The sequence below is a fragment of the Typopeltis vanoorti genome, chromosome 21 (assembly GCF_054136105.1).
Source record: "Typopeltis vanoorti isolate ZY-2024b chromosome 21, IOZ_Tvanoo_1.0, whole genome shotgun sequence".
In the NCBI taxonomy this organism is placed as follows: Eukaryota; Metazoa; Arthropoda; class Arachnida; order Uropygi; family Thelyphonidae; genus Typopeltis; species Typopeltis vanoorti.
The window spans coordinates 55,327,895-55,346,450 of NC_143569.1; the positions used below are offsets into that span (position 1 = coordinate 55,327,895).

General features: G+C 35.5%; 1 protein-coding gene across 1 annotated transcript in view; it reads left to right on the top strand.

Annotated features, from left to right (window-relative positions):
* Window positions 1–18,556, top strand: part of eIF3b (eukaryotic translation initiation factor 3 subunit b) — a 242,628-nt gene that overhangs the window by 25,926 nt on the left and 198,146 nt on the right. Inside the window, exon 2 of the mRNA XM_090410856.1 lies at window positions 2,987–3,182. Within this exon, the coding sequence (XP_090266982.1) occupies window positions 2,987–3,182 (196 nt within the window). The remainder of the gene's footprint in view (window positions 1–2,986; window positions 3,183–18,556) is intronic.

Genomic DNA, 18,556 nt, shown 5'->3' on the forward strand with positions numbered 1-18,556 from the left:
AAGAATATGATAGACTATATTATTGTAAAACCGAAGATGGAAATCAAGTATCCTAAACTGCAGATCCTTCTCTTCAGATTGTGGATCAGACCATATGCTAGTATTAGCAAACCTAAGAATAAAGTTAAAATCTGGAAGCACTTTTAGAGTCAACAGGAGACTGAATGTAAAAAAAACTACAAGACAACAATATTCTAAAAAAATATCAACTAGAACTAGATAAAAACCTGAAGGAACTACCAAAACAGAATATAAACATCGAAGAACATTGGTGCAAATTAAAGGAAATAATATTAAATTCAGCAAAAAAAAAAACAATAGGTTACAGAAAGAGAAAGTAAAAAGGCAACAAGTTGCCTGGTGTTGTACTACCTCACCCCAGTCCTGAAGATACTTTCAGGCACAAACTTTGTTTGTTCACGCTTGGATAAAGGATTAAACTAAATTTATTATAGTCTAACCAAGTGAAAAATAAACTTTCAACATCAAAGTAAAAAGGATTGGATCTCGAATGAAGTAAAAAGGTTACACAATCAAAGGAAAAGCATGAAACTAAAAGAGAACTATAACAGAAATGAATATAATAGATTAACCAGAGAAATAAGAAAACTAATTAAAAGAGACAAGAATAACTGTTAGAAAAAAAATGCAAAGTGGCAGAAAAGCTATCAAAAGAAAATAAGCTTCATGGATTATATAAACAAATAGACCAAATTAGTAAGACGGACAACAAAAATTATAATGATCAAAAACAAAGAGGGACAACTAATTGAAAGTAAAACAAAAAGAATGGCCAGATGGGAAGACTACTTCAAAGATTTATATAATAAAAACAGCTCCCAGGATATTACGATTCCCACCACTGAAATGGAAGAGGAAACAAATATCTTTACCAAAGAAATAATAGCACACAGCATAGAAAAACTCAGAACTAGGAAAGCACCTGGCATTGATCAAATACATGCAGAATTCTTAAAAGCAGGAAAGGAACAACTTTTGGAACCATTAAAAAAAAAAAACATTATTTGAAAGGATCTACAAAAATGAAACAGTGCCTACTGATTGGACCAAATCAGTCATAACTCCTATATACAAAAAAGGAGATAAAACTGAATGCAATAATTACAGAGGCATTAGCCTCCTCAGTATTCCAAGTAAGGTTTTTACGAAAGTACTCCAAAAACAAAACAAATTAAGCCATATATAGAACTGACACTAGGAGAAGAGCAAGCTGGTTTCAGACCAGGGTGAAGCACAATTGATCAACTATTCACCTTAAGACAACTAATAGAAAAGACACTAGAGTACAACCAAAGTTGCTAAGTAAATTTCATAGACTTTCGTGAGGCATTTGATTCAATCCGTAGAAGAGAACTATGGAAAACTATGGAAGAATTTGGAATTCCCAACAAAACCATAAGAATAATAAAGAATCTATATGAGAAATCTGAAAGTGCAGTACGAATGGAGGACACCTTAACTAACTGGTTCCACACAGAGAGCGGAGTAAGACAGGGATGCAATCTGTCACCAGACCTGTTCAATCTTACACTGGAAGAAGCAACCAATAAGGCCTTAAACAATGAAGACTGGAATCAAAATATATAGGAAAAATGTGACAAATTTAAAATTTGCAGATGAGATTGCATTACTTGCAAGCACAGAAGAAAATCTACAACGAATTTCTGATAAAATAAAGGAGGAGTGTATAAAATCTGGATTAAACGTAAATATAGACAAAACAAAAATTATGCAAATAGGAAAAAGAAACACCGATCTGAAAATTGAAATTGATGGTAAGAATCTAAAGCAGGTAGAAAACTTCACCTACCTTGGAGGAGTTATTGAGCACAATGGTGAAATTATAAAAGATATAAACAGACAAATTAGTCAAGCATCCCAAACTTTTGGACGACTTAATAAAATATAATAAAAGTCAAGAGACATCAAACAAGTAACAAAAGTAAGAATCTATGAAACTATGGTCCTCCCAATACTCCTCTATGGAAGTGAATGCTGGAATCTCAAAAAGGCTGAAGAGAAAAAATTATTAGTTACTGAAATGGGTTGGCTAAGAAGATTACTTGGAGTATCTTTGCTGGATCGACTAAGAAACGAAGAAATAAGGAAATGACTAAAACAAGAAATAACAATAATAGACAAAATCCAAGAAAGAAGACTGCGATGGTTTGGCCATGTGACCTGAATGGGAACAGAAAGACTACCATCTAAAGCACTGAATACAACGATGGAAGGTAAAAGATCCAAAGGATGGCCCAGAATTAGGTGGATAGACAAAATAAAAGAGGACCTAAAAACCAAATCACAACAAGCGACACCAAACTGGACAGAATTGTTTGAACTCTTCTGGGACAGACAGAAGTGGAAAGAATTCATTCGGCCTCATCATCATCCACATAGATGATGGAAGAGAGAAGAAGACTATGATAGCTCTACTCCAGTTATCTGGAAAACCTTCTAATCAGACCTGAATTATGCAATTCAGCTAAAACTTTTGTACCTCTATTTCTGGATATATATTCTAGTTGCCTTTCTACGGTTAAACTTGAAATTATTTTAAAAAAGAAAAGAAATAATATCTATCATTATTTTATACCAAATAAGGAAATATTTGCCTTTGAAACTTTAAGAAGTTTTAGAAGTGATCTAGAGTTTACAAGAAGTTAAACCTTTGGCATGCCCTGCAATGATTTTGCATTACTTAAAAAGGCACAATTCTGTCCTGGAGTTGTGCCTTTCACCATTATTAGTGTTTTGATTTGACTATGAAATGATATAGTTCACATTGAAAAATGTTTGCAATTTAAGGTTTTTCATTTCCTGTTCACATCACGAATAATCCATTTGCTCTCATGTATAACAAAACATTACATGTGTGAATGTGTGTGTGTGTGTATATATATATATATATTCATTTGAACTTAGTGACCTATTGATTATTACATGCTGTACTTTTTCTTCATAGAACTCCTAGGAGATATACTGAAACATAAGCCGAAGGAAACTGATGGAGTTGAATCTGTTATAATAGTAGATGGAATACCTACAGTAGGCCCAGATAGAATTGAGAAGTTGAAGAATGTATTGAATAAGCTGTTTTCCAAATTTGGTAAAATCATTACTGAAGATTATCCAGTTGATGAGAATGGAAAAACTAAGGGGTAATGCAACTCCTTAAAATTTAAATTAAATTTTAATTTAAAAATGTGTATTTCTTTAGTCCTTGATTTTAGTCTGTTTAAAAATATTAAATATTTTCTTCAGGATTAAACATGATTATTCTGTAATTATCTGCTTAAAGGTTTGGCTTATCTAGTTAAAATTCATTTCTCTTGAGACTAAATATTAAATGTTTCTGATATTAGTTTCCCTTGTTCTGTTTCTTCTTTCCTCATATGTCTAGCAAAAATACATGGGTTAAGTTTTTTCTCTCTCTCTCTCTCTCTGTGTGTGTGGTGGGAATTATATGTTCCTCAAAATATTTAGGCTTATCATTATTCACTCCCATTCACTTTGCATTTATTATCCTCATTCATGTCATTATGTTTTAAAGCTTTAATTATATATGTATATACAAGGTGCATCCAGAAAGTAAGGTCAGGTCATGAATTAAGAAAAGAAAAAAAACTTATAGAGAATAAAAAAATGTTATTATATGCTAAAATACCTACATGTATAGGTATTATTTCTGGGAAAACTCCCATGTAAACTATTATTTTTACGGCTATTTTGCCTGCTTTTGTTTAGGAGTATCCCTGTTTTAATGTCATTGGCTTTTTTACTCAAGAATTCTTAGGGCATTGCAGATGTATTTTAGAGACAAATATATGTAGCATAATAGAAGAAAATTTGCACATACCTTTTCTTAGATGTTGTTGCTTGTCTTCTTTCTGCAGTGTGCATACTTCTGCTGTTATGGTGTTGAAAGGGGAGTGGGGAATGCAGGAGAATTTATTTGAAAAAATTGAAAAAACCTTTTTTTTTTTTTTGTATAATATATACATATATTGTTTTTAAGGGTGGACGGAGTACTTTTTTTTTGTAGGGTGGGAAAAAGAAAAAAGGGGCTGAAAATAGCAACTGTTTTTTTAGAGGAAGGGGAAGGTTTATGGAAAAAGTTTATGTGAGCAATTTCTAAAGTGCTTTGTCTTTGGAACTCGTGGGGGAAGTGGAGGCTATGTCATGTCGGCTTGGTCTTTGGTGTGCTTGTGTTATCTCCTATTGGTTGGAGTCATAACCTAATTTTTATGTTATGAAGCTTCCAACTCTCAGAGATTATGTAGGGCCAGTGGACGTTATTGAGTTTTCTTCATATTTTATGGCTATCATTTGCTATGGATATCACTCCCACCCATGTCCTTTTAACATCAATCCTTCCTCTTACCCAAAAAATGGTTTCTATTTTCAGATCCTTCACTCACTCCCCCACAAAGTACTCTACCCACCCTTAATAATAATATTATTATACATATAACCGGGGTGCTTAAGAGTCAAAGCTGTATAAACTGAGAGAAGACCTCCACATAGCCTTTAAAGAAATGTGGAGAACCGACCAGGGCTTCTGACCTAATGTCCAATCCTCACCTTCTTGTGGTGCACCCTGTTGGGTATCTACTTGGATACTGAACAAATGAGGATGGGCTGGCAATTTGGGATTTAGCTGACCAAATTGTATTCTTATTGGTTAAACCAAAATAAAAAAAAAATGATGGTACAACATGACAAAATTTCATGCTGGCTGGTGCATTACCCGGTTAAACAAGCCCCCCCCCCCCCGTTGTTTTTGCCAGGGAACCAGGGCGAACAGTGAAAAGTCAGCTACTGGAAGAAATCTGAAAACACACCCAAACTCAACGTCATCAGAGGTGAAGATCGGTAATATAAGAAGCCTGAATGGCAAAGAAATGGAACTAGCTGGGGAATTAGATAAGTACCAGATCGACATAATAGGGGTGACTGAAACAAAAAAGACAAAAACTGGTGAGATCTTTCTGAGCAATAAATACAAAATGTTATATTCAGGAAATGACAATCAAGGAAAAGAAGGAGTAGCCTTAGTATTCAACACAAAATATGAGGCTAATCTTCTTCAATGGCAGTCAGTCTCAAGTAGAGTAATGTGGGCAAATATGAGAATGGGGAACTGGACAATGAGACTTATTTGTGCCTATGGTCCCACAGAAGGTTCTACTAAGGTAGAAGTGGAGGAATTTTTTGAGGCTTTAGAAAAAGTAACTGACACAGTGAAAAGGAAAAGTTGGTCCTTGTTGGGGATCTAAATAGCAGAGTAGGAAATGATTGTGAGACATACAAAAATATTTTTGGAAAATTTGGAGAAAAGAGCAAAGCTAATAATAATGGCAAATATCTGTTGGATTTCTGCTCTGGACATGGACTGGTTATTAATAACACCATGTTCCAACAGAAAAATGTGCACAAATTCACATGGAGAGAAGAGGCAAGGAATAAGTAAAATCTCATTGACTATGTTATTGTTGATAGTGATGTTTTCTCCCTGGTGCAGGACACCAGAGTGTACAGAGGATTTGAAATTGGAAGTGATCACTATTTGGTCTTTAGCAGGATAAAATTGAATTTCATATTGAAAAGAATACCATGTAAGAAAGTTTTAAAGCGAATAAAAGTTGAGCAGCTCTCAGATGTGAACTATAGACTAAAATACACAAAGATTATTGAAGAAAAAATGAAAGAGTTTGAGAACAGGAATCAAACCTTGGAGATTCAGTGGCAAACTCTGAAGAAAACATTTATTGATTCTGACAGAGAGGCATGCGGTGAGGTTGTCTGCAAGGATAGAAAAATTAGTAACTCCATGGGGGGGACACAGGAAGTTAAAGAGACAGTGAAGGAAAAGAAGAAAACATATCAAAAGTTCCTGGCAAATAAGTCAGCTTTTACTCTTACAGAATACAGAGACAAATGTAAGAAAGCTAAACAGTGTGTAAAACTAGCTAAACAAAAGTCATGGGAGGACTTTGGCAAGAATATAGAAAATAAATATCAAGAAGGTGGCAAAATATTGTAGAATTTGTTGAAGAAGCTTAAGAATGGAGGAAAGAGTGCTGTAAAATGAGTTAGAGATGATAAAGGTGACATGATAACGGGAGAAAAAGATATCCTTGAAGTATGTTGTAATTACTTTGAAAAACTGCTAAATGAAACAAGCAGTGATGACAGCACAGTGGTTAAAAATACTGACCAAGCATGCAGACAGGAATACATATCCATACTTGAAATGTGGAAAGGCAAGAGGAGTAGATGATATTTGACCAGAAATGCTGAAGTATGGTAGTATAAGAGTTACAGTGGCTGCACTGCATAGTTCAGAAAACCTGGACAGAGCGACGAATTCCCAATAATTGGAGTAGAGCTCTCATAGTACCCATATATAAAAAGGGAAATAAAACTGCATGTGAGAATTACAGAGGTATTTCCCTACTGAGTGCTCCTGGCAAAATCTATGCAAGCATACTTGAGAAATGGTTGACAAGAATTGTGGAAGAAAAGCTTGGTGAAGGACAAGCTGGATTGAGGTCAAATAGAGGCTGTCAGGATCAGATCTTCACGTAACGACAAATACTCGAGAAAGCATGGGAATATAACAAAGATCTGTATTTAAGTTTTGTCGATTTGGAAAAGGCATGTGACAAGGTGCCAAGAGAGAAGCTATTCAATACGCTACAGTTATATGGTGTCAATGAGGCATTATATGAAGCAATACTTAGTCTTTATTTGAGTTGTAAGTCAGCAGTTAGAATTGAAGGAAGTACAGGAAGATGGTTTAATGTTAAATCTGGTGTGAGACAAAGGATGTACATTATCCCCTTTGTTATTCATTATCTATATGGATGACATTATGGACTAAAGTGGAATTGATCTTGATATCAAAATTGGAGATGTTAATGTCAGCTCTTTGCTTTATGCGGATGATGTTATACTTCTAAGTAAATCTGCTACAAGTCTGCAAAATTCTGTGACTAAATTGAATAACTGTTGTAATAGATATGGTATGAAGGTCAGCATTAAAATGATAAAGACAATGGAAATAGGCAGAATCATTGAAAATGTCAACTGTGTTGTGAATGGAGAACCTGTGGAACAAGTAAAGCATTTCAGCTATTTAGGCACGATTTTTAGTGAAGATTGTAAATTAAATATGGAAATAGACAACAGAATCAACATAGCTGGTATGGTAGGAAGTCAATCGAATAAATTCATATGGAATAAGAGAGAAATTAGTCGCGACACTATATTAGCTGTATACAAGACAGTGTTCAAACCAGTTTTAACTTATGGATCTGAGAGCTGGGTCAGAAGTAAAACACTTGACCAAAGACTAGAGACTGCAGATATGAGAATCCTGAGAAAGATTATAGGTGTGAACAGATGGCATCAATGGCAATATCATATTAAAAACGAGGATATTAGGAAAGAACTTGACATTGTCGGCATCCAGGAATGCGTTAGCAGAGCTAATCTCAGGTGGTATGGTCACTTAAACAGAATGGGCGAAGAAAGATTAGCAAAACAAGTGTTCTCTGCCAGGTTGGCAGCAAAAACGACCCAGAGGAAGACCAAGATATAGGTGGATTGATACTGTACAAAGTGCTTAGACAATAGAAATATAAGATCTGATAATGTTGGAGTCTTGACAAGTAACAGACTGGTTTGGAGGAAAATTATAGATAGGAAGTTAGTAATGATGTAATTTTTTTCATGTAGTACTATCATATCCTGTACACCCCTTAAGGGTACATGGCAGGAATTTGATGATGATGATATAAAAAACCCGGTTTTTTTTCAAATAATTCCCCACATTGCTTTACCCCTACTTTTCTCCCATCCTTTAACAGCTTAACAGCAGATGAATGCATATCACCGGGATAAGGAGACAGCCAACAACATCCAAAAAAGGTATGTCTGAATTTTCCTTCTATGTTATTCTTCATATATTAGTTTTATAACACATCAGTAATGGCCTAAGATTTGAGTAAAAAGCCAATGACATTGTAAAAAAGGGGCACTCCTGAATGAAAGTAGGCTATTATTGCCATAAAAAATAATAATGAATCTAATTCATTTTTTTTTTTTTTTTTTTGTAATTCTCCAAATATTTTTGAGCTGATTCCACTCATTGCTGTTTATGTGCATTGGTCAGCATTTTTGAGACCCATCTGGCACAGAAATTTCTTAATTCTTGTAGATAAACTTATATGCTGGTGATACATAACTTTTAATTTTAAGGAAAAGACAATGTATACTATTATATTAATTTAAAAACTTTAATTAATACTTCCTGTATTTCAGTAATGTTACATTGCCATCTTCAGGGGACATAAAAAATAATGATACGTGCATGCAGGCACTAACACTGAACAAATATGGCTGAAGACAACAACTGAAGTCGATCCTAGAATCCTAAAAGGTGCCACCTAGTGGGCTGATGTCTAAGAATGCAAGCTTCCCATATTTGGGGCAGTCTCATGCATCCAAATTTGTTGAGGTTTGGAGAGTTTTTTAGAGCTCTCCACTCATGGGTTATCCACCTCTGGCCAACTTCTTTATGGAGACCTTTGAAGAAAAAGCCCTAAACTCGGCTCCACTTAAACCTACTGTTTGGCTACGCTATGTAGGTGATTCGCTATTTGGCCACATGGCTTGGACACACTCTGCAACTTCTTATCACACTTAAACAATCAACACCCCTAGGATCCAGTTTACCTTAGATAAAGAAAACAATAACAATCTCCCTTTCCTAGACACTCTGATTATAATCCAGCCTGATGGATCCCTGACTTTCTCTGTTTACAGAAAACCTACACATACAGGTAGATACATTCACCAGCAAAACCCCCCCCCCCCCGCTCCAACAATATGGAATTATAAAACCCTATATAACAGGTCAAAATTAATCAGTTCAAATAACAGTGCCCTTACTACTGAACTTAACCGTATTCTTAACACCTTTGTGGCAAATGGCTACAACCCCATAAAATCCAAAAAATATTAAAACCAATTAACCTCAACCTCCCCCACCTCCCTCCTCCATAACAGGGACTACTCTAAATCTATCACTATTCCTTATATTCGGAGTACTTCTGAAAAGCTAACAAAAATCCTAAAAAATATGACTTGACAACTTGTTACAAACCATATAAAAAATTGGCATCTCTTATCCCCCCCCAAGGACCAGCCACTTCTCCTAGACCTACCTAGAGTATATCAGGTCCCTTGTAGTTGCAAAGTGTCTTACTACAGGCCAAACAGGCAGGACAGCTAATATCAGGATATCTGAACATAAGGATTATATCTATTTCCACCAATACAGCCATTCAGGACTTGCTGACCATGCACTAGTACCTACCACAGAATACGCTGGAAGAAAGCCACTTTACTACACTGCAGCTAGTATAAATATGAGCGATTATTCCTAGAATCACCCTCAGCTCTAAAAAAAACTCCCTAAACCTCAAAAACTTTGGATGCATGAGACTGCCCCAAATATGGGAAGCTTGCATTCTTAGAACATCAGCCCAACAGCCAAGGCTACTTGTCTAATTTTTCTACCCAATTTAGCCCATTAAGTGACACCTTTTAGGACTCTAGGATCAATGTCAGTTGTTGTCTTCTGCCATATTTATTCAGTGTTAGTGCCTATATGCACGTGTCATTATTTTTTATGTTCCCTGAAGATGGTAATGTAACATTACCGAAATATAGGAAGTATTAATTAGTTTTTAATTAATATATTAGTATGCGTTGTCTTTCCCTAAAAATTAATAGTTATACAAATTTTTTATGCTCCATCTTTTCTGTCATGGTTTCTTGAGTGACACTTCTGAGAATTCAAAAGAAAGTTCCGTAATTGTGAAATGACAATTATCACAAATTGTCTTATTTACTCTTTCCACCAAATCATCTATCGCCACACTTGGCCTGCCACTGCATTCGTCATGAACATTGTTGGGCCGTTTAAACAATTTACATCATTTGTAATTTGTTTAAAAACCTTAATTTCTGAACAACTGAATTTCTGCAACATTGTTGTTTTCCAAACAAAAACTATCGCACCACGAACCTCGCAACTGGTGGGATTTTTTTTTTTATCACAGCACTCAAATTATTCATAGAATAATTTGAGTGCTGTGAAAGAGTAAATAAGACAATTATCACAAATTGTCTTATTTACTCTTTCCACCAAATCATCTATCACCACACTTGGCCTGCCACTGCATTCGTCATGAACATTGTTGGGCCCTTTAAACAATTTACATCATTTGTAATTTGTTTAAAAACCTTAATTTCTGAACAACTGAATTTCTGCAACATTGTTGTTTTTCAAACAAAAACTATCGCACCACGAACCTCGCAACTGGTGGGATTTTTTTTTATCACAGCACTCAAATTATTCATAGAATAATTTGAGTGCTGTGATAATCTCTTGATAAAAAAAAGCCCCTCTCCCTATATTTTATTTGGTGGTAATTACTAAACAGACCTGACTTTCTGGATGTGCCTTGTGTGCACTGCTTGGAAAGAAGTCCCCCCCCCCCCATGGGTGAGGTTCATTGTGCCATGTAACGAGTCGTGTTTGTAGCCCAATTCAGTGCAACTGTGTCTAGGTAAAATGACTGTGAGAAAGAAGCTGATGGGGTTTGAAAGAGGTGTTATGATGGGATGTCATGTTGCTGGTCTATCTATTCAGCAAATTGTTGACAAATTGGGCAATCCCAGGTTAACAATCATCAGTGATACCATACATAGATGAAAGCGCAGGGCAAGTGTTACCTGCAGTAACACTAGCCCTGCTCCATTCAGAACTGAGCTCACAACATGGGTTTCCATGGTAGGACTGCAATATGCAAGTCCCACATTACCTGAACCAACATGTAACATTGTCTTCAGTGGTTCAAAGATTGTGCGCAGTGGGACATGGAAGCTTGGAAAACTGTGTTATGGAGTGATGAATCACGCTACACCCTCTACCAAGCAGATGGATTATTGTGGCAGATGTCTAGTGAACATATCTTATGAGAGTGCATAATGCAAACTGTGAAATTCAGAGGTGGCGGTATGATGTTATGGTCCTGTTTTTCTTGGTTGGGCCTCGGACCTCTGTTTGCAGTGCCATGAATATTGAACTCTGAAAGATATCTGAACATTGTGGACAATGCAATGCTTTCTACTTTGTGGTGTTTCTATGGAACTGACCATTGTCACTTACAGCAAGACAATACATCATGTCATAAGGCTGCTGCTGCAACTAGGGGTTTATGGACATGAACTTCGCTGCACTCGATTGGCCTCCACAGAGCCATGATCTCAACCCTATTGAACATCTGTAGAATGAAGTGGAGCGTTTGGGTGAGGTCAAAGGATGGCTGCCATAAACAGTCCAGGATCTCATTACATGCTAACAAGAAGAATGGTCCAAAATTCCCATTTCTTGCTATTGTTTGCTTGTGGAAAGTATGCTCGGTATAGGATTGCTGCAGTCATCCAGCAAAAGGAGCTTCTACTCTTATTAAGGTGGGCATCATAGCTATTTGTTCCTCACATTATGGTGTCCATTGACTTGTTTCCAAGCAGTGTTTATAAATTGAGTATCAGTACCTTAATTAAATTTGGATTTGGTAGTATATCACGGAAATTAGAACATAATAATAATAGATCCACAAAGAGTTGTTGCTTCCAGCTTCATCAACCCATTTACAGTTAATATATTTATCAACGGGGAACCGACCAGGGCTTCTAACCCAATGTCCAATCCTCACCTTCTCGTGGTGAACCCTGTTGGGTATCTACTTGGATACTGAACGGACGAGGATGGGCTGGCAATTTAGGATTTAGCCGACCAAATTGTATTCTTATTGGTTAAACCAAAAAGAATGATGGTACAACATGACAAAATTTCATGCCGGCTGGTGGGTTGCCCGGTTAAACAAGGCCCCCGTTGTTTTCGCCAGGGAACCAGGGCAAACAGCAAAAAGTCAGTTACTGGAACAAATCTGAAAATAAACCCCAACTCAACATCACCAGAGTTAAAGATCGGTACTATCAACGTAAGAAGCCTAAATGGCAAAGAAATGGGGCTAGCTGAGGAATTAGATAAGTACCAGATCGACATAATAGGGGTGACTGAAACAAAAAAGGCAAAAACTGGTGAGATCTTTCTGAGCAATAAATACAAAATGTTATATTCAGGAAATGACAATCAAGGAAAAGAAGGAGTAGCCATAGTATTCAACACAAAACACGAGGCTAATCTTCTTGAATGGCAGTCAGTCTCAAGTAGAGTAATGTGGGCAAATATGAGAATGGGGAACTGGACAGTGAGACTTATTTGTGCCTATGGTCCCACAGAAGGTTCTACTAAGGTAGAAGTGGAGGAATTTTTTGAGGCTTTAGAAAAAGCAACTGACACAATGAAAAATGAAAAGTTGGTCCTTGTTGGGGATCTGAATAGCAGAGTAGGAAATGATTGTGAGACATACAAAAATATTTTGGGAAAATTTGGAGAAAAGAGCAAAGCTAATAATAATGGCAAAAACCTGTTGGATTTCTGCTCAGGATATGGACTGGTTATTACTAACACCATGTTCCAACATAAAAATGTGCACAAATTCACATGGAGAGAAGAGACAAGGAATAAGAAAAGTCTCATTGACTATGTTATTGTTGATAGTGATGTTTTCTCCCTGGTGCAGGACACCAGAGTGTGCAGAGGATTTGAAATTGGATGTGATCATTATTTAGTCTTGAGCAGGATAAAATTGAATTTCATATTGAAAAGAAGAACATGTAAGAAAGTTTTAATGCGAATAAAAGTTGAGCAGCTCTCAGATGTGAACTGTAGGCTAAAATACACAAAGATTATTGAAGAAAAAATGAAAGAGTTTGAGAACAGGAATCAAACCTTGGAGATTCAGTGGCAAACTCTGAAGAAAACATTTATTGATTCTGACAGAGAGGCATGCGGTGAGGTTATCTGTAAGGATAAAAAAAATCAGAACTCCCTGGTGGACACAGGAAGTTAAAGAGGCAGTGAAGGAAAAGAAGAAAGCATACCAAAAGTTCCTGTCAAATAAGTCAGCTTGTGCTCTTAGAGAATATAGAGACAAATGCAAGAATGCTAAATACTGTGTAAAACTAGCTAAACAAAAGTCATGGGAGGACTTTGGCAAGAACATAGAAAATAAATATCAAGAAGGTGGAAAAATATTCTGGAGGTTGTTGAAGAAGCTTAGGAATGGAGGAAAGAGTGCTGTAAAAGGAGTTAGAGATGAAAAAGTTGACATGATAACGGGAGAAAAAGATATCCTTGAAGTATGGAGTAATTACTTTGAAAAACTGCTAAATGAAACAAGCAGTGATGACAGCATAGTGATAAAAAACACTGACCAGGCATGCAGTCAGAAATACATATCCATACTAGAAATAGAAAAAGCCATCAAAAGCTTGAAATGTGGAAAGGTAGCAGGAGTAGATGATATTCGACCAGAAATGCTGAAGTATGGTGGTATAAGTGTCTTACAGTGGCTGCACTGCATAGTTCAGAAAGCCTGGACAGAGGGACGAATTCCCGATGACTGGAGTAGAGCTCTCATAGTACCCATATATAAAAAGGGAAATAAAACTGCATGTGAGAATTACAGAGGTATTTCTCTACTGAGTGTTCCTGGCAAGATCTATGCAAGTATACTTGAGAAATGGTTGAGAAGAATTGTGGAAGAAAAGCTTGGTGAAGAACAAGCTGGATTCAGGCCAAATAGAGGCTGTCAGGATCAGATCTTCACTTTACGACAAATAGTCGTGAAAGCACGGGAATATAACAAAGATCTGTATTTAAGTTTTGTCGATCTGGAAAAGGCATATGACAAGGTGCCAAGAGAGAAGCTATTCAATACGCTGCAGTTATATGGTGTCAATGGGGCATTATATCAAGCAATACTTAGTCTTTATTTGAGTTGTAAGTCAGCAGTTAGAATTGAAGGAAGTACAGAAGATGGTTTAATGTTAAATCTGGTGTGAGACAAGGATGTACATTATCCCCTCTGTTATTCATTATCTATATGGATCACATTATGAAGGAAAGTGGTATTAAACATGATATCAAAATTGGAGATGTTAATGTCAGCTCTTTGCTTTATGCGGATGATGTTATACTTCTAAATAAATCTGCTACAAGTCTGCAAGATTCTCTGACTAAATTGAATAGCTGTTGTAATAGATATGGTATGAAGGTCAGCAATAAAAAGACAAAGACAATGAAAATAGGCAGAATCATTGAAAATGTCAACTGTGTTGTGAATGGAGAACCTGTGTAACAAGTAAAACATTTCAGGTATTTAGGCACGATTTTTACTGAAGATGGTAAATTAAATATAGAAATAGACAACATAATAAGCAAAGCTGGTATGGCGGGAAGTCAATTGAATAAATTCACATGGAATAAGAGCGAAATTAGTCGGAACACTAAATTAGCTGTGTACAAGACAGTGTTCAAACCAGTTTTAACTTATGGATCTGAGAGCTGGGTCAGAAGTAAAACACTTGACCAAAGACTAGAGTCCACAGATATGAGAGTCCTGAGAAAGATTATAGGCCTGAACAGATGGCATCAATGGCAATATCATATTAAAAATGAGGATATTAGGAAAGATCTTGACATTGTCAGCATCCAGGAATATGTTAGCAGAGCTAATCTCAGGTGGTATGGTCACTTAAACAGAATGGGCGAGGAAAGATTAGCAAAACAAGTGTTCTCTGCCAGGTTGGCAGCGAAACGACCTAGAGGAAGACCAAGATATAGGTGGATTGATACTGTACAAAGTGCTTTAGACGATAGAAATATAAGATCTGATAATGTTGGAGTCTTGACAAGTAACAGACTGATATGGAGGAAAATTGTAGATAGGAAATTAATAATGATGTAATTTTTTCATGTAGTACTATCATATCCTGTACACCCCTTGAGGGTACAAGGCAGGAATTTGATGATGATGATGATATTTATCAACATTGTGATTCATTGTTTATTGTTCTACTATTTGCTTATGTTGGTTTGAAAATAAATCTTTTGAAAGACTTGAAAAAAGTCTTTCAAAAGATTTGAAAGAATTTTTATATTTTATTTTTTTAATTTTTTTTTTAGACTCAGTAGTAGAATTAAAACAACCTAATCTTAATAAATATAGTTGTGTTAAACTTTCCAAGATTTGGGAAACTTCAATTCTTAGGCCTCTCATCCAACACAGCTAAGGCTATCTGAAGCACCCATAGATGGTGCCCGTCATTTAGACTTCAGTCTAATCTTTTCTGCTTATTGTTTGTCAAAATTTGTGTGTGTTTTGTAATTTTGATATTGTTTCACGGACAATGTTTCAGTGACTGGTGAAATATAGGTTTGATTAAATGTTGTTTAATTATTTGTATGTACTGTATATATTCCGTTAAACCCCTTAATGGGATTGTTTTGTTGTTGTGATTGGAATATGAGTTTACCTGTTCAGAGGTAACATGATGCCTTGAATGAAAGAGAAAACTTATTTTATTATTATTATTATTTTTTGGATGCTGAGGTGGTGATATTTAATGGTATGTTTATGCCAAGAAAGATTGGTCATTAGTTATCCTAGAAAGAGGAATGTTTTTGGACATCTCCATATTGTCAAAAGCAAGACTGAAAGAAAAAGAGTTCTTTGTTACAAGAAATAAGATAGAATCAAGCTTTACTAGCTTTGAAATTAACAAGGTAATCAAGCACTCCATTGAAGAATGCTTGGAGATCAGAATTTAGGGGGTTATAGATGGTAATATTTTGTAAGTTTTAGTAATCTATGTAGTCCAAAGTTTGCCAAATTAGAAAGAGGAGTGTAAGTACTGTAATCACCAAGACTGTATTGAATTTCTAGTTAACTGGATAAGGTCATTTGATATATGTAGCAATTTTTTTGTTCGTTTTACTGGTTACAAATAAATTTTGCTTGACAAATTGTATTTATTGTTTTAATTCTTTACGCCGAATAAGCAAACATTTGCATATGAAGAACCTTCATGGATCGGCTTCTTGTAGACATTCATGTTGATTTCACCTCAGTTAGTTTACCTTGGTATCCTATAGTACACCCCCATTTCAGATGTGTATATTTCCTGCAATATTGGAAGGAGTATTATGAGGCCAGTTTTGACCTTATTGAGGTTTTATTAGTGGGAGCTAAACCTTTGGCTACATTGAGAACTAAAATCCGTAATCATGTTTTCCATGATTACCAAAATAATTAACATTTTAAAAGTCTCTGGATTCTAAATGATAATACAAGTTTTTTTTCCCCCTCTTTTGGAGAAAGAGTAAATATTCGACATATTATATTGACCTGTAAAGGTACTTCAGGCACAAGTATTTGTTTGTCCGTGTCTTGGATAAAAACAAGACGATAACTACTTATGAAGTATAATTTACTTTCTAACCCAAGTGTGTGTGCGTGCGTGTGTAGGGGAGGACTTGCTACAACTATCTCTCATTTAGAGTATTTTAGTAATATGTTGATGCACCATTTTGTTACTTGTATATGCAAAATTTACATTGATTTAGCTTTTAGTATAATGACCCATTTAGTTCCCAGTAGGCGAGAGATTTCAAAGTTTGGGACCAGTCTTGGTCATCGCCTTTCCCATAATGCATGGCAAAATATACGCCCAAAAGGGTGTATTTTGCATTATGGGGTACTTAGGCTAATGTGAAGTCAGTTGCTATATACACAGTTGCCTTATTGTGAAGATACTTCATCTTTTGTTTGTTCGTGTTTGGGTAAAGGGAAAAAAAAACGAGAATATGTGTTGCTGATATATAGAGCAAAAAAAAAGTTAGGTGAAGTTTGGATACATTAGTTCCAAAGTTTGTGAATACAGGTCCATCCACCATCAGATGTAATGTGTCCAAACAGAAAGCTGGCAATCCATTTGCAGAATTCAGAAGATAGACTGTATGATGGGAGCTTACTTAATAGACTTTTATGCCAAATTCACATATATTAGAGATATCAGTGTAGTATCCAGGCTTATGTGATGGTTTATTAAACCCAGAAAAATTAGCCTGAACTTCAAAAAAAAACACAATCTCTGTACTGCTTTTCAACCTCATCAGAAGCTAGCTGCCTTTATCCACTCTCCTAAGGATCCACTCTCTCCCCTGTCTGTTCGAGGTGTTTGCTAATTATCTTATTATGGTTAAACAGAGCGTTCTGCAACCTTCCGCTGCCATAACTGTAGTTAGTCTGGTATGTGACTATGCTTTGGATACCTTGCACAGAATCAATCTTCACCACAACAAATATACACTTGAAAGACTTTTTCTTACAATCAGCAGCAGATTTGTTAAACCACTCTAATCATAAAAAAATTATGGATGTGTTAAACTTCCCAGATCATGGGAAGTTTATTACATCCATAACTAAAATCCTGCGAGCGGCATTCATACAGGGTGCCCCTCATAGAACTTGTGGCTTTTAGTCTAATTTCTTCAGCTTATTGTTTTGAGTTCTTTTGTGTGTGATTATACAATTTCAGATTGTATCCCTGACAATGTCTCTGTGATAGATGAAATATAGGATCTAATAAACTTATATTTTATTGTTCCTCTGAACTGTATTTATTCCTTAAACCTTATAATGAGATTAGAGGTGTCAAGGGCAACTGCTTGAGAGTTCCCAAACCTTCCAGTGGAATTGATCCAAAAGTGGTGGTCATAAGCAACATCTCAACTTGATCAAAAATTAAAGAATTTAAACTGGTAGTCTTATTGGTTGAGAGGTCTCCAGCAGCACAAAAGTTGAATGCATTAATGATTTTCTTTATTACTTAAGAAAGAATCGAAATAAAAGGTTGGTTGGTTTATAGTTTATTTGGCACAAAAACAACTAAGGTAAAGCAAATGTTTGCTTTACAGCTATACACAAACAGTTAAAGAAAATTGAAAACAATATGCGTGTACAAAAATTAAGTTACACAATGCAGCATCTACATATAAACAGAATTACCGCAGAGGGTACAGCAACATACAAGGTCAAAAGTTAGAGCAATAAAAATATAGTCAACAATACAAGTTAATAAACAAAAAGTATGTACGAAACCAAGCCAAGGGGCTGCATTATCTATATATAGATAAGATGACAACAAATGTTATTACAGCAGTACATAAATAGTCAAAAAGTAATTATTATATAATATGCATGCATACAAATTAACTTTAGCAATGTGGTGTGTACATATAAAAAAATTAGAAGTTACAAAAATATACAAGATCAAAGGCTACAGCAGTACATTATTAGTAAAAAAATAAACTAATAAATAATATATATCTACAAAAGTTAAGCAATACAGTATCTACATATGAACAAAATTAGTCAAATGTTTGTACAAATTAACTCTTTCTAAAAAACTTAAAAACATCATGTAATCGGCCTGAATATATATAGCTTGGTTAGATAGATAAAAATTTTATTCCTGTCTCATT